The 25,673-nt window shown below is 42.3% G+C and overlaps 1 protein-coding gene across 1 annotated transcript in view; it reads left to right on the forward strand.

Annotated features, from left to right (window-relative positions):
• The window catches only part of ror2 (receptor tyrosine kinase-like orphan receptor 2), a 42,530-nt gene extending 20,902 nt beyond the window's left edge, over positions 1-21,628 (forward strand). Inside the window, exons 2-9 of the mRNA XM_037753765.1 lie at positions 5,684-5,755; positions 12,173-12,469; positions 12,663-12,693; positions 17,591-17,712; positions 17,864-18,178; positions 18,415-18,669; positions 18,840-19,024; positions 19,978-21,628. Of these exons, the coding sequence (XP_037609693.1) occupies positions 5,684-5,755; positions 12,173-12,469; positions 12,663-12,693; positions 17,591-17,712; positions 17,864-18,178; positions 18,415-18,669; positions 18,840-19,024; positions 19,978-21,456 (2,756 nt within the window). The 3' untranslated portion in view covers positions 21,457-21,628. The remainder of the gene's footprint in view (positions 1-5,683; positions 5,756-12,172; positions 12,470-12,662; positions 12,694-17,590; positions 17,713-17,863; positions 18,179-18,414; positions 18,670-18,839; positions 19,025-19,977) is intronic.
• Positions 21,629-25,673: the final 4,045 nt, after the last annotated feature.

Here is a 25,673-nt window from a genome sequence, read left to right on the forward strand (position 1 = left end):
GCCGCCTCTCAAAACTCCCGAGAATCTTTTAAAATAAACGTTGTCGATCCAAAATAAAGACAGATTCAGCAACTGCATGTCTTATTTCTCACCTCAAATGTTTTCAGAAACACATTTCAGTGAACTATTTTCGTGAAATAAGAGAAGAAAGTTTCCAAACGAACCTCCATACTGATTCCGGTTTGAAAGCTGGGAGCAGCAGCCAATGGCGGGAAAGCATTCGTCCAATCAGGTGGGGACAGCCTTGTGTCTAGTGACAGCCCAGCAAGCGTCCAAAACGCCCCTGTGGACATGTACCATTAGTGTCACCTCTTTACCATTGTTACCCAGCTATCTAACAGAGGTAACTCCAGTATGAATATGTATTGGCACTGTCAATCTCAGCAGGACGTGCTTCATTAAACATCCTTCACCACGTACTCCAAATGATTTAAAACAACATAATGGCTGCTTGCAGCTTCATAACACTTCATTAAACACTCACATTCTTGGAGAGAAGAAAAGCAGTAGCTGAGTTTTAAGCCATGTTTTCCTCTTTCTTGACACTTTGTGGTTATTTGCTTCCGTGCATTGAGCTTCAACTCGGCCAGCAACATCACGTCTGTCTCTAAAGTAGCTCTGCCTTCAAGATATGTTTGTATAACTCCGATCTGCTCTCTGCGAACTGTTGAATCAACCCCTCGCTGAAAACTCGGGAGGAGAGGTTGTAAGTGAGGGCAGAGAAAATGTAGAGGGGTGGAGGATGGGGAATAACAGAGACAAAGGTTAGAGAGGCAAGAGGACGCACACACACACACACACATGCATACAAGCAGTTTAAACAGGAGGGAGAAGGAAAGTGTTGAGGTGTGCCAGAGGGCCCTCTGTCAAAACCCCAGTAGATGGAGCCGTGGCCTGGCCTCTCAGCTCTCAAAGGGCCCTTTCATGGCAGAGGCAGCAGGCTGTTGGAATGCAGCAGCCAGCAGTCTTATTCAGCCTTGGATGGAAAAGCATCCTATTGCCCCAAATCCCTCATTTTCCAAGGCAGGGGGATACATGTAATCAATCACAGCCACTGTCTGATGGGACGCCTGTAACCAGGCTTTAGGAAGCTCAGCTCAGCTCTTGTTTGTCTTGGTTTTCTTCTAGTGTAGGCTACTGTCTAACAAAACCTGAGTTTGATATGTGTGTTACTTCACTGTGTTGTGGGGTGCAGGGTACATAGGGGGGCTCGATGGCATGGTAGCAGCTTCTTAACAAGACTAGTGGCCACCAGAGGCTGCAGCGTTTCATTACAACCCACAGTACAAGCGTGTTAGAGGAAACAAACATGAATAAATATGTATTGAAAAAGTCAGTAACACTTTATTTTACAGGTCTGCAAATTTCATGGTAATAAGGTGATAATTAGCAAGTAACCTATTTGAAATTTCTTTGGAATTACTGCCAAATTACCCCAATATTTACCTCAACATCTATCAACAATTACTTTATTATAAACACTATTTAATAATTATATGCTAAAATAGCAAATAATGGTTAAAATAGGGCCCATAGGCTTGACAAAAAATAATAATAATAGAAGACACTTCTGATCAGGCACAAATCTCACCATTGTGTGATTTATTGTCTACACAGATGTAACCTGGTAGCTGATGTCATGATTCAGGGAGTTTTTTAAAGAAATTTCAAAGAAGTTATTTGCTAATTATTATCTATATACCAGCAGACAAAGAAATAAAACATATCAATTATGCCTGGAAATGTATTAATAAATTGCCAGCTATATTATATATGAAATAGTGGAATATAATTATTGAATAATGTTTATAATAAAGTAATTTTCGATAAATTTTGAGGTAAATATTGGGGTAATTTGGCAGTAATTCCAAAGAAATTTCCAATAGGTTACTTGCTAATCAAAACCTAATTACCATGAAGTTTGCGGACCTGTAAAATTAAGTGTTACCTTAAAGTTTGTTAATATGAGCTTTCTGTCACAGTAACATGATGGTGCAGCACCTGGACACAGTTTTATAGCAGAGCAGCATTTTCTTTGATATTGGAGGGTTTTGATGACAACAACTCTTAACATGAAGATCTACCCGAGGCTACTGATGATGATGATTTTGTGCCATTTATGAATAAGATCATTTAAAAGCAGAACTGGAGCATGAGAATGACAAAGCTATAGCTCAGACATCACAAGCTCTGAATGGGACAACGGTCAAGATACCGTCCAAGTAGTGGTCCCAAGAGAAGTTAGGACTGATGAGGGAACCTCGTAGAGTTATAAGCATTGCACTTTCCTGGAAAACCTTGGCCATCAGCTGTTTTAGAAAAGGAAAGAGGTACAACGACCTCCAAGTCCAAAGGCTAATAGATGCTCTAGTCTAAAAGTCTTTGGTTTGACCAAAAACAAAACCGTGACTGGGATTAGTGATTACTGTGTTAACTTATTAGTGTGTTGTAGGCGTTAGTGTATGACAAGTTACAGAGGTCTATGTGTAAGAGAATACAGTAGAAACATGAATTAAAACAGAATGAATTTTGGGGAAAAAATCTTTAAAAAAAATCTATTAATTGTTGTAAAAATGTAATGATTGACAAAAATATATTTTGTGGTTTTTATTGTTAATAATACATTTAAAAAAGTTCACAAGCAATGTGATTTTAATACAGGGCTTAAGGCAAAGGGGGCAATGGATCAATCAACATTTTTAGCAATAGATGAAGAAAAATTAAAACAAAAGAGACAACGGAGACTGAAAATGGTGGAGTCAGCTCACCCAAATGTTTTGCACATTGCTAATAAAAAAAAGTCCAAGGAGGGACTTCAGATCTGGAGAGAGATTCTTAGCAAATCCAAGTATTTTATTAACCGGATCCAAAACAGAACTCCCCCAACTTTATTGAAATGCAATACTGAACCACCCAATCAATCAAACAGACAGTTTGACGATAGAAATTATTGAAAACGTTTAGTTGTTCTCAGTGTTATTTCATGTTCTTTCAGGAACAGATCACTCCGTGTTGTTTCCATTAAGTCCATTTAGTTCTTTTACTTCTGCAATAAATCTGTAACAGATGGGAGCAGCGGGCTGAGTGTGAACAACGGAGAGATCAAACAAAGACTTGTTTTGATGCCTGTGCTTCGTCCTTGCATTGTGCTCATAACTATTAGAGTTGTTTAGCAGACATTGCAAAGGCATTCCCGTTCTCACTCCCAACTCGTCAAATACCGCAATTTGGTAAGTGGAAACCGACGCACGGAGGCACGTCGTAGCAGCATTATGTGACGAACCTGCTTTCAACTTACTCCATTGTAAACCCACCCGTGTCGTTATTCAACAGGCAGAGCAAGTAATGTAGTATTAAGAGGGTGAGAGTCCGCTAAGGGCGGGCAAACAAACGGAAGACTTCCAACCAGGAGGACGGTGTTCATGTGCCGCGACTCGTCAGTCCTGTGAGTCCTGTGAGTCACGTGAGTCGCTAGTCAGTGAACTTAACGTCAACCAAGACCGTGTCCTAACCCTAACTAAGTGGTGGTGTTGCTTAAACATAACTTCCTGTGAAAACGGAAGTTTATTTTGAAAGGATACTAAGCATGTAATGAGCGTATATTGAAAAGTTGTCCCCGGCCCGTCCAAAAGTAACGCAACCACTGATCAAGTGGCGGTATTTTACGAGTTGGGAGAATGTGTTGTCTAAAAGTTAGGGCTGGTCAGACGTACTTGCTTAATATCTCAGAGGACTATGCTTGACATTCGTCTGTGGTGAATACAAATCCAGCATTTGCATCTGATGCAGAAATATTCAGTGAAATAATCCACCCATATCATTCTGAAGGAGACCCGTCTCCGTCTCTCTCGCTGCCGACGTCTATGGGCTGGATTAAACTCCAATCTAGAGGGAAGTGTGGCTCCTGAAAGGAATGCTGTATGGTTTTTGTTCACTGAAGTCCACGGCACCACCAATTTCCTCCACCACCACATCTGTCAAGCACATGCTCTGTATCACAGGGAAGGAGCAGGAGCCATTGCCAAGTCAAGTCGAGCTAATAGCCGGAGCCATACGTTGGGTCTGCTCACATATGCGCCTGATCCTGATTAGCTCCCAGGGAGAGCCAGGCCCAATCATACAGAGCAGCCAGAGTATCTATTACACATATTGCTCATAAAAATATATATGTATTGTGTATATCAGAGCAAAAACCCAGTTTGCCTCACAGCTGAACTGAGAGACGTGGCAGAGAACACTGAAACAGTCGGGCGTTGATGTCTCAGTATGCTTCAAATAAACAAACTAATTTGGTAATTTGGGTAACGCAACCCTTTAAACAGACTAGGAGATGTAGTTGAATTTATATGCTGTCAGTGGCAGATGGAAATCTTAACTTACAGTACAATTAAATGTGATTTCATTTTTATTATTTGTTGCATTACTATTGCCTTATCTTAAGTATATAGATATGATACCCTTATGTGCGTCTCTGCTCTTTGCAGATGATGTAGTTCTGTTGGCTCCTTCGTGACCGTGACCTTCAGCACGCACTGGGGCGGTTTGAAGCCGAGTGTGAAGCAGTCGGGATGATAGTATGATGCCGGAAAATGGTGGAATGCACCTTCCAGGTTGGGAGTGAGTCCCTGCCCAAAGCAAGGGAGTTCAAGTATCTCATGGGTCTTGATCAGGAGTGAAGGTAAAACAGAGCGGGAGATGGACAGGCATTTTTTTGCGGCGTCATCAGTTATGAGGGCGTTGTACTGCACCGTTGTGGTGCAGAGGGAGCTGAACCGTAAGGCAAAGCTCTTGATTTACCAGTCCGTCCTCGTTCCAACCCTCACCTCTTGTCATGAGCTTTGGGTAGTGACCGAAAGAATGACATCGTGGATTCAAGTGGCCGAAATGAGATTCCTTTGTAGGGTGGCTGGGCTCCGCCTTAGAGATAGGAGCTTGGATATCCGGAGGGAGCTCGGAGTAGAGCCATTGCTCTAAAGTGGCCAGCTGAAGTGGTTCAGGCATCTGATCAGGATGCCTCCTTGAAGTTTTCCGGGCATGTCCAACTGGTAAGAGGCCCTTGGGGTAGACCCAGAACACGCTGGAGAGATTATATATCTCGTCTGGCCTGGGAACGCCTCAGGGTTCCCCAGGAAGAGCTGGAAAACGTTGCTGGGGAGAGGGACATCTTGAGCACCCTGCTAAGCCTGCTGCCCCCGCGACCTGGCCCCAGATAAGCGTTAGACAATAGATTGTCTCTCATGCACGTAGCAGTGCAGTACTGCAGATATTATTGCATAACACTGAGAAACTAGAAGGGCACCCGGTGAGCGCAGGACTTCGCCACGGCCAGTTTCCCAACTCGCACTGTTAATGAAAGTGAAAAATCTTCCTTGGCTCTACACCCGTCCACCAAGTTTCATGAAAATCGGGCCAGTAGTTTTTACGTAATCCTGCTGACAAACAGACAAACAAACCGAATGAAAACCTCCTTGGCAGAGGTTATAATATAAATATTATTGCAGGGAAAAAAAATGATTCTCTGATGGAGCTCAGGACTCAACTGAGGATAGCTTAGCTCATGATTTTTGTATTTTTTATTATAAACTTTTCAGCTTCTAAGGGACCACCACCACCACAGAGTTAGACGTGTTTCATTTGGGCTTTAGTTTTAACTCTTGTATCCACTCTCTGTCTATTTCTGCAGCTGATCCAGGTCTGTCCCCGGATACCGATGGTCTGGCTGAAGCTCAGAGTGGAGCTGCACCCACTGGTGAAGGTAAGATAAATATTTTATCATTTAGTTTTCATTTTTATGTTGTATATAATGTGTTTAAACCATACAACACTTTGTCACCTCTTCCTTCACACAAGAATGCATTGAAAACGTATATACGGTGGTCATGGAAACTCTCTGATTAGCTCTGTATCGCCCACTTGAGGACTGAGGAGTTGTTGGAGGGATGAAGGGGGTCAAGTACGAGGGGTTGGGAGGGCATGCTGAGTTTGTTCACCAGGGTCGCACATTTGTGCCGGTCGGGCCAGACGTTGACGTTTGCGTTGCACGGACCATGTTTGGGGACCAGAATTAACCGCCCACACTGTTCAGTTGTGTGACATTATTCATTCCTTTGGTAAATGGTTGTTGTAGTTATGAATAAACTGTATATTGTGACTATTCAGCCGTGGCGGCTGCTGCTCAGGTTAACCAGAGGTGAACACTGATGCTCTTCATTTGTGTTTATTAACCTGGCTTTTCATGTTTAACATAGTTTTATCAAGCTGTTAACGGTATAATCTTCAGACACCTCATTAATTACACTTTGTTTGAGAGGTCTGCCCACATGTATATTGGGGTTAAATATGATTTGACTGTAGTGATGTGCAGATCGTGTGCCCCGTGGTTACCGATATAAATCGTACAAAGTGTCTGTGAGTTGTCAGACATGTTTATAGTGTCGGCTGCTAATCTAAAAAAAATTATGTTATTCCATTAACTGTACAAATTGTTAACGTTATTTTGTCATTAAGAGTGGCAAACTTATTAATTGCTTAGTAATTAATTAAGCGTCATTATGACGTTTTCTTTTTATTGTAAACAATGTCTTTATTTATATGTATTTATACATATGCTATATGTATAGTTGGAGTTTCCCAGAGTCATCTGTAGAGAAGCCTGTAGTATCATGTTTCTGTTGAACACTTATTTTTCGATTCGTATATACATAAGAAGGAAAACCCATGCTACCACGGGGAGAACATGCAAACTCCAAACCGAAGGGCCCTGTGTTTGAACCCACAACCCTCTTGCTGTGAGACGACTGCGTTACCGCTGTACCACCGTGCCTTTCCTCAGTCAGTCCGTCCTTCAGAAGTCAGCGTTAGTTAATTCATGGCACCATTCAGGCCTATCAGCTGCATATTAAAGGTTTGTTAATGTTAATGCCTGCTGGTTTTTAAGCCCCGTCCTCTCAGCTTAGCTCTCTGTTGTGCAGCACGGTGGGTGTTCAGCGTGGACTCCTGGCCCCGGAGCATCAATCATTTTCATAATTTAAGGGTAGCGTCAATACTGCTGCAGCGGTGTCTGTTTAATACCAGGGTAGGGAAAAGGAATGTAACAATGTGAAGACATTGACCGTCACGTCTCCGGGGACTGAAATGAGCACCGAGCAGTAATAGTTTACATGAACATTTTGGATTCATTCTTTTGAAGAGAAAGGAAACTTTGCAGAGCTTTCTATGTAATTATTTTTTCCTTGTTATAATCATTATTTTAGATGTAGTTTCAAAGCACATTTTTCGTATATGCCAGTTATTTAAGTGGTAAATGTGGTAAGGCTCTGACCTCGTCGCTCCCCATGAGGAAGTGACAAGCTCAGCACAGCAGGGAGTGGGAAGTGATGGTGCTTATTACAAATACAATACTTTTTCTCTGAGGAATATAAACATATTTCTCTACACAACTTAATTTATTAGGAAAAAAAGCTTCTTAAATGAATCAATAATTCATTCATCCAGTTTTCATTCAACCTTTTATTTGAATCATCATTTACAATGATGTCAAGAGTACAATAAAACTAAAGAATAAATACACACAGAACATAGTTAACGAATCACAAGAAGCAATCAGCCAGAAGATAATAGAACAATGTTAAAAACAGTTGCATTCAAGAGCGGAGTAGTTTGTAATCATGGATTTAAAATCACCTAGAGATACAAATGTGGTTAATTATAATGTTTTTATAAAAGTTTTGAACACCAAAAACAGTTTCCCCAAATTTATTGTTTGTACGCGGGACTTCAAGCTTTAGACGATCACTTGAACGAGCTGAGTAATGACTAAAGGACCTACTTAATAAGGATGTGATGTATGACGGCAAGTTGCCGTTAAAGGGCTTTATAAATAAATAAAAAAACAATGCCTATCACGTCTTACTGTTAGAGATGATGAGTAGAATAACGGAGTGATAAACTGAATATAACGGTAACCAATAAGTTCTCAAATGTCAAATGTTTGCTAAACACAAGCAAGTATGAGAACTTAGATAAAGTAGATCAAATAAGATAGGATAAAAATGGTTTAAAATTTATGATTTTTTTATTTAAACCCGGAACACAATATAACTAGAAGTGCAATCGGAGAGCGCAGACCTACGCCAAGGCAGGTTTCATGAAAACATAACCTCCTTTCTAAGCCTTCGGCCGTGGCGGAGGTAATAAATTCAGAGCTGAAATGGAGGCTGGAGCCTCCTCAGCAGCGCATGAATCTGCTGTCCATCTGTCGACATGAGGTGGATGATTTGTATACTCTGATAGCTACAGGAAGAAAGGATTTCCTGGGGAGTTCTGTGGTGCATCATGGTGGTTGTCAGTCTACTGCTGAAGGTGCTCCTCTGCGTGACCAGCACATGGTGGAGAGGGTGAGAGTCTTCGTCCATGATGCTCCTCTCTGACACCACCACCAAAGAATCAAGCTCCTCATGCCAGCCTTCCTGATGTGCTTGTTGGTGTTCACATGATCTATTTCCTCTGTGTTTGCTGTGTGGTTTGTGGGTTTAATTGTCCCACAACAGAGCTCTTCCAAACAACTCTTAGATCTCCGACTTCACAAGCTCTTATCAGCACAAGAATGCACCACAATTCTGCAGCTGTCTTAGACCAGATGCTTTTCTTTTTTTTCCCCCAAATTAGCTTGTTTGATTCAGGATTTTCCCCTTTTATGAAGTTAGGTTAACTCCAACGCAACCACTTTTGGTGTCACTTGGTGCCCTGAGCAGTCATTTCTTAGACAAACAGGCCGGTTGTCCAAGTGGACCGAAGCTCTGGAAGCTTGCCAGAGAGCTGGCTGTGAGAGAAAGCAGCTTTTCATTGCCTCTATCTCTTGGGGATAGGAATAATCAATCAAGCACTTTGGCCTTGATATTTGAGACTGTCATGCCTCCATAAAAGTACCTCACAAAGTAGCTTTTGACCAGGAATGATGATGTTTGAATCTCCCAGTGGATTATTAGAATTGGTCGCAGCATGCATGCAGGCACGCCGCCGTTACTTCTGCAGGATTGGATTACATTCTTGAGGAGAATGGTGATTGATAAGACAGTTGGAAGTGTTGATTCACGACAACACGGCCATGATTTGGCAAAAACAGGGATTGCTGAAGTGATAAACGTAGCCATAAGATTGTAATCTGGACTGGGCTCCATTTTCACCTGGTTGAAGATTTTTCTGCCATTGCCTTGCAGTATTTTGCAGCAGTGCTGTGTGTGCTTCAGATTTTGATTCCTCATCCACACAGACTGTCATTGTACCAACCCAGCTGACCCAGGACTTCACTAACAGAGACCACACCATTTATACATATATACAAATGAGTTAATTGAAATGGCAGCGGTCCTGAAGGGATAAAAGTTGGGTCGAATGGTATTAACGGGCCTGGAGGTGTCGAGGAACCTATGGTGTGAGAGTGGGCTCTTTGGATATTGTTGAGATGGCTGTGGGTGTAGCTGTGGCAAAATTATGATGACCAGCGGCCAAGGATTTTGATGGTGTGGTCAGAAATTCCTTTCACGGATGTGTTGGTTGCTAAAGGAATTACCCGAGTATAGTTTGTGCGAAATACCTGCCAAAACCATGCAGTTTTATGTATGCAGTATAAATGTGTTATTTTCGCCTATTCTAAAATGGTGTATTTGAATATTTCTGCATACTGGGGTCCCTAAACAGTCTTGAATTACACAAATTAGGTATCACTGTAAAGCTGAGACTCTTGTGGATCCAATGAGCCCAACTGTATTCATGTGTGATGATGTTAGTCCCCATAGTAGACATTTCATTGTAGTGAGACCATTTTTTTAAACTTGACCTCACTGTATAAAATGACCTGTGGTGACCTCTAGGATAATCACAGCCTCATGAAACTTTACAGCCACAAACTACAGACCTAGAGCATTCAGAGGATGGATGGCTTTCCTCGGTAGATTGACAATAAGGGGGTTTCTGAGCAGTTTACGCAACAGAAGTGCTCGCCATCCAATCACCGAAAAATGCAATTCTTGCACAAATTTCAAAATGTCAAAAGTTTTTGAAACCAAATCACAGCATGGCTTTTTCTGTGGTGCTCCTCAAGGTCTTGGTGTCTTAATGTGGTATTTTTGAGGGATTATTGGTAATTTTTATCAATTCTCAAGTGGAAAAAAATGGTTAAATTTAGCACCATATCTGTGGGGATGGAAATTATAAACTTCGATCATAATGTTCTAAACCCTTATACACTTTTACAATTAATTTTAAATAATTCATTCATTCATTCATTCATATTTATTTCTGATTTATGACTAGAACAACTTGACACAGTGTTGAGCTGCATCTCAAATTAATCTCCAGGTTCCCAGCGTTCAGATGATGTACACCACTTCATGTGACATCTACTGTTGACCTGCTATCTCCCCCTAAAGACCCCCTGTACACCCCTAAAAAAAGACAAAAACAGGTCTATTGTGGGTCTCAGAGGGTTAAATAAATCCGAATGTCATCACAGTAAAGCTTTATGAACTTAGTTTAACCAAAACAGTGTTCTGTAGAAATGATGAAATGTGTCTCTGGGCTTTATTTTTTCTTCTTTGTGTTCTATTGTTGGTCCACTACTATTAGTACCACCTGTCTGTAAATAACATAATTCTTCATAATCAGTACCTTAATGTTCATATTTATGTGGCAGACAAATTTGCTATGCGCCTGACAGACGTACAGACAAGTTCTACAGGGCTCCGTAATGTGACGTTATGTAACATCTTGCTGCTTACTTTTATCTTTTATCTTATTTTTACTTTATATCTCAGAATTGCCCTTAAGGGTTTTACAATCTGTGCAGCATACGACACACTTTATCCTTAAACCCTTGGTTCACATTGTTCTTGTGGTCATATTATGACATACAATGACTTCAGAGCAACATTGAGGGTCAGAATACTCAGTCGTCAGTCGTCAGTCGTCAGTCGTTTGTTTTGAGCCCTTTAATCAAAACTGCAAGAAACATTGAAGCTGTTTTGGATCTGCTGTTTCATCTTTCCTTTCCTGAAGAGCTGAGAGTTTGCAGCACATCCTTAAATGAAGATGAAGATGTTATAATTAAAGAGCTGCGTGGTGACATCATTCATCGGTAGCCTGCTCTGTGGAGAGCTTTTGTTTTTGCCAGGATGGGAAGCTGGGCACGCATCTCTGTTTTTCCATTGCATAAACTCCAGAGCCTGGCTGCTGCTCGAAATGCAGATGGTATGAAGAGCCGGGAGTCTTCGAAGTGTGTGTTTATCATTGTCTCTGCACCCAGACCGGTCCTTTTTATTTCCTTATACAGTAATCTGCATGACAGAACCCAGCTGAGAGTCAAAAGTACTGGAACAAGACCAATACGGAAACCTACTATATGGCTTGAAAGTGTTTGGTCAGCGTGCTAAACTGTGGCCAAACTGTTACAGGGATAGTCAGTGGTAGACTCTATAAAGTGAAGTGGCCATTGGACCCCCCCACTTTACGGCCCTGTCGTACTTTTTTTTTTAAGGTTGCGAATCACTGTATTCCCGCAAATGCCCCTATATTGCAACACAGTAAAAAAAAAAAATAAGTTTCAGTCATTCCCGCCGTGCATGTCCAGACTGGAGGGTGTCAGAAGTGTTTTTACTCAACAGATTCACTCTCATTTTAATCTGTGCAGCAGCCGTCTGCACGGCTCCGTCTCAGCTGAGTCTCACGAAACCGCAACCTGGACTGAAACGTTTATTTACGCTGAGAGTCTATTTCTTTTTTTATGGTTGATGCCCAATAAAAAAAGCACTGAATAATATATTTATCCACATTTCGTTATGACATCCAGCCTGCTACAGTTTCATAATTAACCGAAAATATTTTTACACTTTGGGCTGGCCCTCGCCGGGCGCATCATCTGAGGTCTTGCCGCTGCACGGGGGTCGTGGAGTTCTCGCTGCGCAGTGCGCCATCTCTCCCTGTGGGGAGGGATGGGATTCCCGGCGTGACTGTCAACCGGGGTCGAACGTGAATATGACTGGACTTTGCTGAAGAATGAGCCAGTGATTTTGAAGCATGAATGAAACAGCTGATGTTAACGCGGTGCCTGAAACAATGCTGTCAGGTTTCTAAAGTTTTGATGCTTCCTTTAATCTTTTAACCCTTTATGTTTCAGTTCCTCAAGGGCATTTCCTGGAGTTCCAGGAGCCGGTCAACAACATCACCCACTTCCAGGGCCAGACGGCCACGCTGCACTGCAGAGTGACAGGAAACCCACGGCCGTCCATCCGCTGGCTGAAAAACGACGCCCCTGTGGTCCAGGAGCAGGGACGCATAACCATCCGTAAAATGGAGGCAGGATCCAAGCTCCGCATCCAGGACCTGGACACGACAGACACCGGCTATTATCAGTGTGTCGCCTCCAACTCGCTCAAGGTCATCTCTGCTACAGGCGTCCTGTACGTCAAACTAGGTAAGGTTCACATCAGGCTTGTGCTTAGATAGAAACTATGCGGCTTCATGTTGGGTTGGGCCTGATGTTTCGGGCCCGATCATAGCTCTAAGCCCATAGTGGTTCTTTGCATGTAGAGTCACAAAGCTAAATAGGTCTCTCTTCAATATGAATTATGAATGTTTTATTTATGCTTTTTATTTTTGGCTCACAGGACAGATGCCCACACACAGTCCAGATGAATCGTAAGTGAACACCTCCTATACATTAGTGTGTTTGTCCGAGTGTGTGTGTGTGTGTGTGAATAAATATCCTACAGCAATAGAACGAAAAAGCCCTCCAATTTAAGGATATTTTCATTACAGACAAAAAATTTTAAAACTTAAAATTAAGATCAACCACTACACTACAAAGACACCTAACTTTTTATAGCCACATTCTCAGGTAACAAGGGGCTGATCTTTTATTGTGAAAGTGAATTATAATAGCAAGAAATTTCCTTTAAATTACAAAAAGCGAAATGAATTACTGCAATGTGATGTTGGTTACTGATTAATTCTTGATTAATCTGTTTTCTATTATTTAACAAAACAAAAATACTTTGTAAAGTAACAGTTCAAAAGTGTATGATTGGCTATCTATAGTGTGAACAGAAAGAGAACCGAGCCCTCTTTCAAATGAACCAAGTCCCTTTTCGGTTAGTCCACTTTTTGGTCCAAGAGGACTGAGTTTGTTTTGTTTAAAAAGGACTATATGTGAAAACACCCTAAGGTTTGTAGTAGTGAGGATGGATTTGAAGATTTGTTTTCAGGAAATTACTGTAGTTAATGAATATCCTCTGACGTGTGTGACAAAGTGGAAATGCATGTTTGTGGTGTTATGAAGTGCCTGCCCAAAGCTAAAAATGGGCAAGCAATGACATGTCAGCTAACACTCACACCTCCACTGCTTTGACTGACTATTAGAAATGATGAAGAAATGCTTCGCTGATTGATGGAACCAAACCATGAGGGTAGCAGGACATGCAGTCTCTCTCTCTTGTGGTTTTGACTCACCAGTACGGGGCTCAGAATAGATTCCTCGACCAGCAGTCAGACACTAGCCAGTGGTTTGGACCGGCCTGCTCTGAACTGGAAAGAATGCTGATTCACGTCCTCAGTCAGACCAACTGTTTCTGAATGCCTCGTCCAAGGAGCTTATCTCATCAGCCAATAATATGACTCATTTAACGGCTTTTATCTAGAGCTGGGGAGAGGGGAAGTATTCATTTTACAATGCCTTTTTGTCTATTTAAGCAATGTTTGGTATACATATACATTTTCCTTTATAGTTCATCAGAAAAGTCAAAGTAAAGGGTAGTTTTACTTTGTCACGCTGCACCCGATTCGACTGTTATCAAGCCATTAAATAGGCGTTATTAGTCGCTATAAGCACCATAGATGTGGGTCAATAGGGGCCTACTACACCTACTATGTTGCAAAAGTGAAAGTGAAACTTAAAGGCAACACAAACTGAATGAAACGTTGCATTTTGAACACAAACAAAAAGGATTTTTTAGGTTTAGGCAACAAAATTACAACTTCTTTAGGTTTAGGCAAAAAAAACAATTAAAAACACCTTGTTTTGGGTTAAAATAACTACGAACACAAAGACTCCTGGGTGAACTACAGCGCCTGACTTCCGCTTCTGCTCCTGTCATAATTACTACGGTTGCTAGAGGTCGCTGTTGTCATCTTTTATACCTTCTTTCAGTGATCTACCATGTGGATAGATGATAAAACTGACTGATAATGCTTATTTAATAGCCTGACAACAGTCTAATCCTTATTACCAGTGGATTTATTTGGTGAACCTACTGTAAAAGTAAGAGGTGTATAGCTCTATAACTTTGGGTAATCAAAAGCAAAATGACTCCCAGCGTGTTATCACAGAACAGGACAGAGCCACCAGCACATCAAACGCCATTAACCAGCTTTGAGTTTCTAATTTTAGTACTGTAAGCATGCAGGCCTCTGCTGTGTGTATATCCTGAGATTTGGGCTCAGAATGTTTGTTTTGTGGATTAAGACTCAAGTCAGGCCGGGGAGACTAAACCAAGTACAAACATAACATAAGAATGACCTTAGTGAAGAGCCAAGTTTGACAACAAGTTCAGACAACTTCCTGTACAGCACCCACACTGACCAGCCAACCCAGTCTTACGGCACATAACATCAGTCTCTATGTGCAGCCGGCTGTGTGACGAGTGTTCAGGGACCGCTGCGGATCAGATAGTTAGAAAACGACATGAAATAGAAAGAGCTCATCATGAAGGAATATGTGGCGAACGAGAGGTTTGTTCACTAGAGAGCTGTGGTAGAAATTTACAACGTGTTGTAGATTTATTGTCTCCAGACACACTTTATGAACCCGTACGGCTGCAGTGCAGCGCCATAGTTTGTTTGAATAGCTTCCGCCTCCCACTTGCCGTAGCGGCTGATGTAATTACAGATATCTGCAACGTCATATCGCCGAGTCAAAACTCTAATTCAAGCTATCTGTAATTACATTTTGACTATCCGTAACTCCAGTTTGAGATATCTACAACGTCATTTTGACTAGTCATAATTTAATTTTAGATATCTAAAAAGGACAATGTAGACATCTTCTAATTGAGGGGGAATTAAAGATATCTTGAACTGGAATTATAACTAGCCAGGATTAAATTGTATATATCAGAAACTGGAATTGTGGATATCCGTAATGATAAACCCCATACACATGAACGGCAAAAGTAGTTTGAATCGTACTAGTCAAAAGTAATTACGGATATCTTGAAATAGAGTTTTGACTCGGCAAAATGACGTTGCAGATATCTCTAATGAATATCCCGTCTAGCTTTTAAATGTTAAAACAGCTTACCATAGTTGCTTTGTGTTTTCTTTTAGTGTCACAGGCTTTATAATAACATCAAACAACAATTAATGGCAGTAATTTACACATTGCTCCAAAGTGTTTAAATACGTGACTTAGACCACGTTGTGATTGCACAATGCATGGTTTTTATACTGGGACACCAGAGGAGCTCATGATGGGAGTCGGATTCTGCAAAGAGCCCCAGGAAGGTTTTTGGGGTAAGAGTGCTACAGGAAGTCATTTTCTCCCTCAGCCATCAGACTTTACAATCCACCCACTGTGTATCTCAGCAGGGCCAACATTGATTCATTTGTGGACCAACTGTTGTCGTCTACTTGAGACAATTGGTGGATTCAGATCCTCAGGTGACAAGTACCAATAAACTGTGTTAGAGCGTGTTCAGGTCTGGTGTTTCCAGGCTGAATACGCTGCTTGTATTTCACTGTAATTCATCACATTATAGACTTTCATTTTGTTAATATGTTTAAAAGATGTCTTTGCTCTGTTAGCAGTCAGATTATAATATTGCTCAGTAGGTTCATATGTCTGTCTACTCTATAGTCCAGAGAAAGACATCTTGAGAAACATCTCTTTCTTTTCTTATATTGCCTTGCCAGAGATGTTCTGATCCTTTCTCTCGTGTCAGGATCAGATCTTCGTCCACATCTATACATGAAATATCACAATCTAGCTTGACTGAGCACATTCACATTCATCAATCATAGAGATTTTAATGACCACATGACCTCTCCTCTAGCACCACCCACAGGAGAAACTTTTCATTATGAGCTCCACTAATGAATAGCAAAATAATTTGTATTTAGATGGTTTGTTTTTTTCCCCAACACTTGTGGGGTGTAACAAATTTTGCAGCCACATAAAGGAGTCCCAATGGGATGCTTCTGGGATGATTTAGCCGTGTCTGTCCTGGTCTGGTGTTGGATCCTCAGCATCCACTCATTGTACCCATTGGCCTGGATCTGCTGCACCTATAGTTCTCTCTATCCTCCTCCTCACTGATGACATGTTGTGCTCTGTGTAGAGGGTCCTCACCACCGGTCTTTACACCGATCAGCCATAACATTAAGACCACTGATAGTTGAAGTGAATAACATAGATTATCTCTTTAAAATGGCACCTGGCAGTGGGTGGGATATATTAGACAGTAAGTGAACATTTTAAACTTTGTGTTGGAAGCAGAAAAAATGGGCCAGCGTAAGGATGTGAGCGACTTTGACAAGGGCCAAATTGTGATGGCTAGACGACCGGGTCAGAGCATCTCCAAAACTGCAGCTCTTGTGGGATGTTCCCGGTCTGCAGTGGTGCAGCCTACCAAAAGTGGTCCAAGAAGGCTGGTCCGTGTTGTCCGATCCAATAGAATAGCTACTGTAGCTCAAACTGCTGAAAACGTTAATACTGGTTCAGATAGAAAGGTGTCAGAACACACAGTGCATCGCAGTTTGTTGCGTATGGGGCTGTGTAGCCGCAGACCGGTCAGGGTGCCCATGCTGTCATTATGTTATGGCTGATCGGTGTATATTGTCAGGGGTGGTTTGCAAGTGGACTAATAAGTTGGCTAGTAAGTGGACCTTGAGTAATGATTATTATTTTTTTAAAACTTGTGTTCCCAAAAATGAAAATTTTCCTCTCTAATTTATCTATCGGTTCTTCACTCATTCAACATTTCCAGTAACAGTTCTTAAATAAGTTTCCAGGAGTAAATGCAGAGCTCCGCAATAAGCCCAACACTTCCAGGGGACCTGCTTCTCTTCATAGAAGGAATGCCAGAGGCCCGTTTGCTAATGACTTTTCCATTACATAATGTTTTAAAGTCCTCAATAATGAGATATGGGGAGTGAAACAAATAAGAATAGATTAACAAGAATAGAATAATAGATTTAATAGATTTCCAGGAATGAGTGATCCACACAGTCATACGCAGTCATAAGTTGTGAACTGTTGGCCACGTGTGCGTGGTGCATGCATGTGTGCGTGTGTGTGTGTGTATGTGCAAAGGCAGAGCAGACAAATTGCAGACATGGATGTTTCAAACTATGGATAACAAATGTATACATGGTGGCTGTTCATTTCAGTTTAAAACTATTATTTTTGAGTGCCCTCTGGTAGACCAAGGCTGGACTACCAACAGAGCAAAGTTGGCCACCCTCCCCTGACGCCAGGAGTTATTTTGTTTTCTCTTTGTTTTCTCTGCTTTTTTAAAAAAAAAAATATTGTTTTACTTTTCAGGTCACGTGAAAAAGGTTTCTGCCAGCCATACCGAGGCATTGCCTGTGCTCGCTTTATTGGCAACCAAAGCATTTATGTCGAGTCTCTGCAGATGCAGGGGGAGAGTGAAAACCGCATCACAGGTAAGAAAATCTCTTAGTTAACATATTGCATTACAAGAAGTTATTACCAATAAACAGCTGGGTATAATTCTAACTACTAAAGATATCTGAGATTACAAAAGCATGTGGGAAACAGTTAAGAAAATGTGTCTCTTGTTTCCTCCCTCCAAAGCTGCCTTCACTATGATCGGCACCTCCACCCACCTGTCGGATCAGTGCTCCAGTTTCGCCATCCCGTCCTTCTGCTACTACGTCTTCCCTCAGTGTGACGAGGGCTCTCGGGCCCCTCGGCGGCGTCAGCTCTGCAGAGACGAGTGCGAGGCCCTGGAGAACGACCTGTGCCACACCGAGTACACCATCGCCCGATCCAATCCCATGATCCTCATGCAGCTGGAGCTGCCCAACTGCAACCTGCTGCCGAGGCCGGGCACGCCTGATGCTGCTTCCTGTATGAGGATAGGAGTACCGCCAGAAAAACTGGGCCCATGTAGGTGGACGTTACGGCATGCAAGCATTACACATATTGATGTAACAGCACCCTGCTCATGACATGAATGAAATAAGGTTGTTTTTTCCTCGGTTCTTATGAATTCTCCTTCACATCTTTCCTCGACCTCATGACATTTTCCATCGAGGTCAAGGAAAAGTGGTTAGGAAAAGACATTAGGACGTAAAGTCACCTCTCTTCGGAGCATTCACACGGAGTCCCTGTCTGCTCTACAGATTCCCCGCCAGACCACAGCTGCTACAATGAAGGTGGGGATGACTACAGGGGCACAGTCAGCGTCACTGCGTCTGGTCATCACTGCCAGCCGTGGAGCGCTCAGTACCCTCACGCTCACCACCTGACCCAGGACTACCCCGAGCTCTGGGGAAGTCACAACTTCTGTCGTAACCCAGGCGGCCAGATGCAGGCGCCCTGGTGTTTCACCCTGGACCCTCAGGTCAGGGTGGACCTGTGTGACATCCAACCCTGCAGTAAGTACAATAATGCAATCATCTATCCATTATCTGTAACCTTCTTATCCTATTCAGGGTCACGGGGGGGCGCTGGAGCCGATCCCAGCTGACACTGGGCGAAGGCGGGACTATCACAGGGCTGACACATGAACACTGAGCAACTATCTCTATTATCTTACTCTCTCCAGAGCCTCCAGAGAGTCCCAGGAAGGAGATCCTGTTCATTCTAATCCCTGCGATTGCCATCCCGTTGGTCATCGCTTGCCTCTTCTTTCTGGTGTGCATGTGTCGCAATAAGCAAAAGGACCCAACTGACACACTAATACCTAGCCAGGATGTGGAGCTGTCTCTCCTTAATCAGCAAAAACACCCGGTAAGAGGCTCATTGATAGGGGTACTTCATTTTACATTTTCTGATGATGTATGGCTGTGTTCAGACCGACATTAGCACTGCATTAGAAAATGCAGCACTACTCAGTCATTTTAACACAAAAGAACAGTGTGTGTAGGATCTGGAGGTATCTAGCGGTGAGTTTGCAGATTGCAACTCACTGAATTCTGTGTGCCAAACGTGTAGAATAACTACAGTTGCTGACGCAAAAATGCGAATTAGCCCTCTCTAGAGCCAGTTGTTCTAAGAGTAGCGTAGGTCATTTGGAGAAGGGCCAGCGTGTAGAGTGTGTGTGTACGTGGGAAGTGAGTGGTGAAGCAAGAGAGAGAGAGCGGCAGCGACGGCAGCGAATAACGTCATCGACTCCGGCCCAAGCAGGAAAAGTTAACAGTGTTTGGTTTGTCCGTTCTGGGCTACTGTAGCAACATTTTAAGGTAACAAAAACATAGCGATTCTTATTTTCAAATGATCATACGCTAAAAGCAAAGATACTTATTAATATTATATTCCATTTCTGCCAATAGATCCCCATAGTTGTTACACACTGGTCCTTTTAAGCTCAAATTCATTGAGGAATTTGTGCCATAATAAAGGCTTTAAACTCAAGACCTCTCCACAAGATGGGGCTTGAAGATTATGCAATAATGCGGGCGTCAATTTAAGGTCTTTCTCATCAGTCAAACTCGTATCTGTGTATCTTATTTCATCATCTCATCGGTAACTGAAGCAGCACACCCCCACCAACGCAGATGCTTTTGTTTTTTTAATGCAGTGCTGGTTTTGGTCTGAACACCCAGTAATGAAAAAGAAAGAAACCTCCGTACACTTTAATTATGAACTGTTGCATTCCAGTAGTAAAGTATTACATTAGGGTTTTATTGTCGGCCGTACACTTTGATGACATGTAATCATATTCATTGCTTTTGTGGCTGCAGGCCAAGCTGCGGGAGATAAACATGTCAGCAGTGCGCTTCATGGAGGAGCTCGGCGAGGACCGCTTCGGCAAGGTTTACAAGGGCCACATGTACGGCACCGCACCTGGTGAGCAGACCCAGGTGGTGGCCATCAAAACATTAAAGGACAAGGTCGACGCCGCTCTCGGCGAGGAATTTCGCCACGAAGCCATGCTCCGCTTACACATACAACATCAAAATGTCGTCTGTTTGCTGGGTGTGGTCACCAAAGAGCAGCCGATGAGCATATTCACCTACTCCGGCCTCGGCGACCTGCACGAGTATCTGGTGATGCGCTCCCCCAACTCAGATGTTGGCAGCTCAGATGATGACAAGACGGTCAAATCCACTCTGGAGCAGGCTGATTTCCTTCATGTTATCACCCAGATTGCTGCCGGGATGGAGTACCTCTCCAGCCAGCAAGTAGTCCATAAAGACATCGCTGCCCGAAACATTCTGGTCTTTGAAAAACTCAGCATCAAGATCCAGGATCTGGGTCTGTTCAGAGACATCTACTCTGCTGATTACTACAATCTCATGGGCCCGAGCCCTTTCCCCATTCGTTGGATGTCCCCAGAAGCTATTAGCTACGGCAAATTCTCCACCGACTCCGACATCTGGTCTTACGGCGTCTTGCTGTGGGAGACTTACAGCTACGGCCTGCAGCCGTATTGCGGCTACTCCAACCAGGACGTGATCGAGATGGTGCGCAGCCACCAGCTCCTGCCTTGTCCGGACGACTGCCCCGCCTGGATTTACACCCTCATGCTGGAGTGTTGGAGTGAATTCCAAGCGAGAAGGCCTCGCTTCAAGGACATCCACACGCGCCTGCGCTCCTGGGAAAGCCTGTCCAACTACAACAGCTCCGCTCAGACGTCTGGCACCAGCAACACCACCCAGACCAGCTCTCTCAGCACCAGCCCTGTTAGCAACATCAGCATGAGCACGGCGAATGCGTCACGCTACACCAGCCCTAAAAAGAGCTTGCCGTTCCACCAGCCCCAGTTCATACCCATGAAGGGTCAAATGCATCGGCCGATGGTGCCGCCGCAGCTCTACATCCCCGTCAACGGATACCACCCCATGCCAGCTTACCCATACCTGCAGAACTTTTACCCCATGCAAATACCCATGCCCATTCCCCACCAGCACCAGCACCAGCAGCAGCAGCAGATGCACCACCCGCCACAGATGGTTACGAAAGCTGGTTCTCACCACAGCGGCAGTGGATCCACATCTACCGGCTACGTCACCACTGCCCCTTCCAACACGTCTGTCACAGAGCGAGCAGCTTTGCTAAACGACGACTCCACCAAGACCAAGGATGAGGACTTGGCCGACAGAGCGTCCCACGAAGAGCCGGACCAAAACAAGGACTCGTTAGTGCCTGAAACAGAATTGCTAGGTGACAATGATCCTCCACAGACTGACGAACTGGTGATACACTTGTCAGACACATAAGGTGTGGTGCTGTTTGAAGAACTGAAATATTCTGTGAGCTGAGCTTGCCAAAAAAAAAAAATCAATAAGCAGCATAAAATGAAGTGGAACAGTGACTGAATGTTTTTTTTTTTTTACGAGTTTCTTAGATTGTACTGACACATTTGAATGTCAAGTGTGTCTCATGTTTGCACCTCTCAAACTCAACAATTAAGCAAAATGAATTTTCTACAGACCTTGTTTTTGTAACGTTGCCGTTCAGAGGAATTCATGTTCTTGCCGTTGCTGTGCAACACAAAACATTTTCTTATCCACAAATACGTAGAGGTTGCTGCTTATTTTCACTTGTAAGCAAAGCTATTCACTGGGAGGCCAAAAGGGTGTGATTCACACACGGATGTATAAAGAGAACTGGATACAGCGTTGGAGGCGGGGCCCCGTTCATTCCTATGAAAGTTGCTCAGTGGCACATGATGCCAAAATGGCTCGACTTCCGGCGATCTTCCGCATCCATTGAGCCACATGAGCGGAGGAAGGGAAATAACTCTGGATTCGGCTATTAGTGCATTCCACAACTTTTAAGACCTAATGATTTAAATAAGGACTATTCAAGTGTTCGTACTGGAAGGCGTGTCTTTCCCAATGTAAGTCTATGGGAAAAAGTCTTTTTGGGCCCAATGGCATCACATGACGGACACGGAAGTTATAGTACCGCCGTTTGGCCACTAGGAAAATTGGGATCAACGACCGGTGCTCTTCCTGGGGGCTTGGATTCATGCCCCCAGCGCCCGCCCTCCCAACTTCAGATACCACACCCCTCTATACAGGCACGCGGACCTATCAGAAGGAATTGCTTGTTCAGCAAAAAGTGAGATGATCTCTCACCCTCTTCACTCACAATGCCAGTTGGTGTTTATCGTAAGACACAACCAAGCCAGAGGTATTGCTACCAGAACCCAGAACTGAACCCAGGTTTCTGTAGTGATGACGTTTTGCTCGTTGTGCACCCCTTAATGACATTTTTTTTATTTTTGAGGTTATTATTCTATGGTTTGTGAACGCCACAATCATAGAGCAAAAGAATGTATGATGAATAGAAATGCTGTAGCAGTTTTGAAAGAAACAGGCTATGGGTACCTTTGTTAATAATTATACTCACAGAGATGTTTTTTCAATCAAACTAAACAAAAAATATGTTTTTTTTCCTCAGGCCAAAGTTCCCACATGACTTATTTCCCACAAGGTTGATACTTTTAACATCAACTTATAACCAAATTGTACACATTTGTAATTCATGTACTTTGGTTTGAACGTTTTATTTGTTTATAGTTTTTTTTCTTTATTGGTGAAGACTCCTAAGCCTGGTGTTAGTACAATGTCCTTTCCACCACATGTTTGCTTTGTTTAAGTAGTTTTTTTTGCTTACCATATAATGTGTACATCCATCTATGGAGTATCGAATAAAGTCATATGAAAAAAAATTGTATTATATATGGTCATCATCTGTCATTACATGTGCAGAGAGTCTAATATATGGTGCACTGCGCAGTCAAGTTACATTAGGCCAAAAATAAACTTAGTAGTAATATACTTGTAGTGAAGAAATACATGTATTGCTGATACTAATCAAATAATCTAAACAACTCTCATTTACAAATACTTTATATATTGGTTTGTTGGGATTATCCGTCCATTATCTGTAACCACCTGGGGGGCTGGAGGCGATCCCAGCTGACATTGAGCGAAGGCGGGGTATGCTACAACCTGGACAGGTCGCTAGACTATCACAGGGCTGACACACATAGAGACAGACAACCATTCACGCTCACGATTTTAGGGCAATTTTAGGGTCAACAATTAACCTGCATGTCTTTGGACTGTGGGAGGAAGCCGGAGAAAACCCACGCTATCACGGGGAGAGCATGCAAACTCCACACAGAAGGGCCACCAAGCCGGATTCTAACCTACGACCCTCTTGCTGTGAGGCGACAGTGCCAGTCTATTCAACAAGTGTGAAAAAAAAAACAGACTGCAGGGCCCAACACATTTAAACTGTCCTCAACTATTTAGCCATTCACACCACCTCACAATTAAAAAAGAGTGTGAGGTGACAAGCTGGACTCCTTCCTGGACGGGAAGACTGATGGAAACTTTTCAAAATTGTTAATTTTAAAGAAACGAGATAGAACCAATTCCAATCCAAATTTATTTATAAAGCACATTGAAAAAAAAACAAAAGTTGACCAAAGTCCTGTACAATTAAACATAAAAACAACACAATAAAGACTTTTAAAATGTAAAACCAACAGGACATTAAAATAATAAAAGTGTTAAGACCAATAGGAAAGGACAAAATGGATAAAAAGGTGCAAAGATTCTTTTAGGGTGATTCAATGACCCATCCAAAACACAATATCCGAAAAATACCTTCATATTAAACAACATATTGATTGAAAGGTCTTTGTTTCTCAAAACATCAAGTGTGTATTTATTAGGGAATACTGGTTTTATCTCCTGATCTCAACACATGAGGTGTGTGCAAAAGTTGGGTGTCAAACAGAAGAATGAATATTCTCTGCCAGACATATAGTGGGTGTCAAGTTTGTTTTTGAAATTAACAGATTAAACATAGAAGCTATTTGGATATAGTAAATTGTGTATAATGTAATGAAACATAGCATGAGGTCATCATAGTATTTTAATCTGCAGAAAGAATCTATCTCTATATACCAACCACTTCAGGAACAAAGTACACTACACTCTTCGCCTGGCTGAACACCAAATACAGGCATCACAGACCAGAGAGACTCACAACCCACTGAAGTAGATTCAACACAAGTGTCCTCTATAATAATTGCCAAGGACATTCAGGCTGGAGAAAGGCTCGTAGCACTCAACCCCACCATCTAAACATTTGGGAACAACTAGGAACTCATGCACTCTGGAATGCAGCAGCCATCTTAACGCTGATCCTCCAGGTACAAGCAGGTTTACACCAGCTATCCAACAGTGACCTCTAGAGGTGTTGGTGCAGTATGAGGAGCAAATGAAGTGATGCAACACAACACAGAGTTGGATGATAACGGGTCCCTCAGTTATTAGCCTACAACATCTGGGTTGCACACATGCACAAAAAAATAAATTAAAAAAAATGATGATGCAGAGTATATTGCAGTGGATATAAGGGAAATCCTTTGCAGACCATTTATGCATTTTATTATTTTTATAAATTATAGTTTTTTTAATGTTCTTGTATTGATCTCAGTTAAGTCTTTGGAATTATTTTCTTTTTCTATTACAGAATTCATCTCTGTTTTCTCACTTGCATGTTTTATATTTTCCGCAGCCTATAACCTCACTTCATCACTTTATACAAATCCATTAAATTATGTGAACATGCATTTTTCAAACCAGAATACATTTTGTTGATAATAATTATGAAAACGGGTTCTATGGGTACCCACGAGTCTCCCCTTTACAGACATGCCCACTTTATGATAATCACATGCAGTTTTTTTCATGCAGTATAAATGTGTTATTGTCTCCTATTCTAAAATGGTGTATTTGAATATTTCTGCATACTGGGGTCCCTAAACAGTTTTGAATTACATAAATGGTGTATCACTGTAAAGCTGAGACTCTTGTGGATCCAATGAGCCCAACTGTATTCGTGTGTGATGATGTTAGTCCCCATAGGAGACATTTCATTGTAGTGAGACCATTTTTTTTTTTAAAACTTGACCTCACTGTATAAAATGACCTGTGGTGACCTCTAGGATAATCACAGCCTCATGAAACTTTACAGCCACAAACTAGAGACCTGGAGCATTCAGAGGATGGATGGCTTTCCTAGGTAGATTGACAATAAGAGGGTTTCTGAGCAGTTTCCACAACAGAAGTGCTCGCCATCCAATCGCCAAAAAATGCAATTTTTGCAGAAATTTCAAAGTGTCAAAAGTTTTTTTTTTACACCAAATCACCGCATGGCTTTTTCTATGGTGTTCCTCAAGGTGTTGGTGTCTTAATGTGGTATTTTGGAGGGATTATTGATCATTTATAATAATTCTCGAGTGGTAAAAAAAGGTTAAATTTAGCACCAAATCTATGTAATAAATGGTATCAACCCAGAAATTGCTGCAACAACTTATGAGACATAATAGAGCATGAGAATTGAAATCACGATGTTCTAAACCCTTATACACTTTTACAATTAATTTTAAATAATTAATTAACTCATG

The sequence above is a fragment of the Sebastes umbrosus genome, chromosome 19, assembly GCF_015220745.1.
Source record: "Sebastes umbrosus isolate fSebUmb1 chromosome 19, fSebUmb1.pri, whole genome shotgun sequence".
NCBI classification, from domain to species: Eukaryota; Metazoa; Chordata; class Actinopteri; order Perciformes; family Sebastidae; genus Sebastes; species Sebastes umbrosus.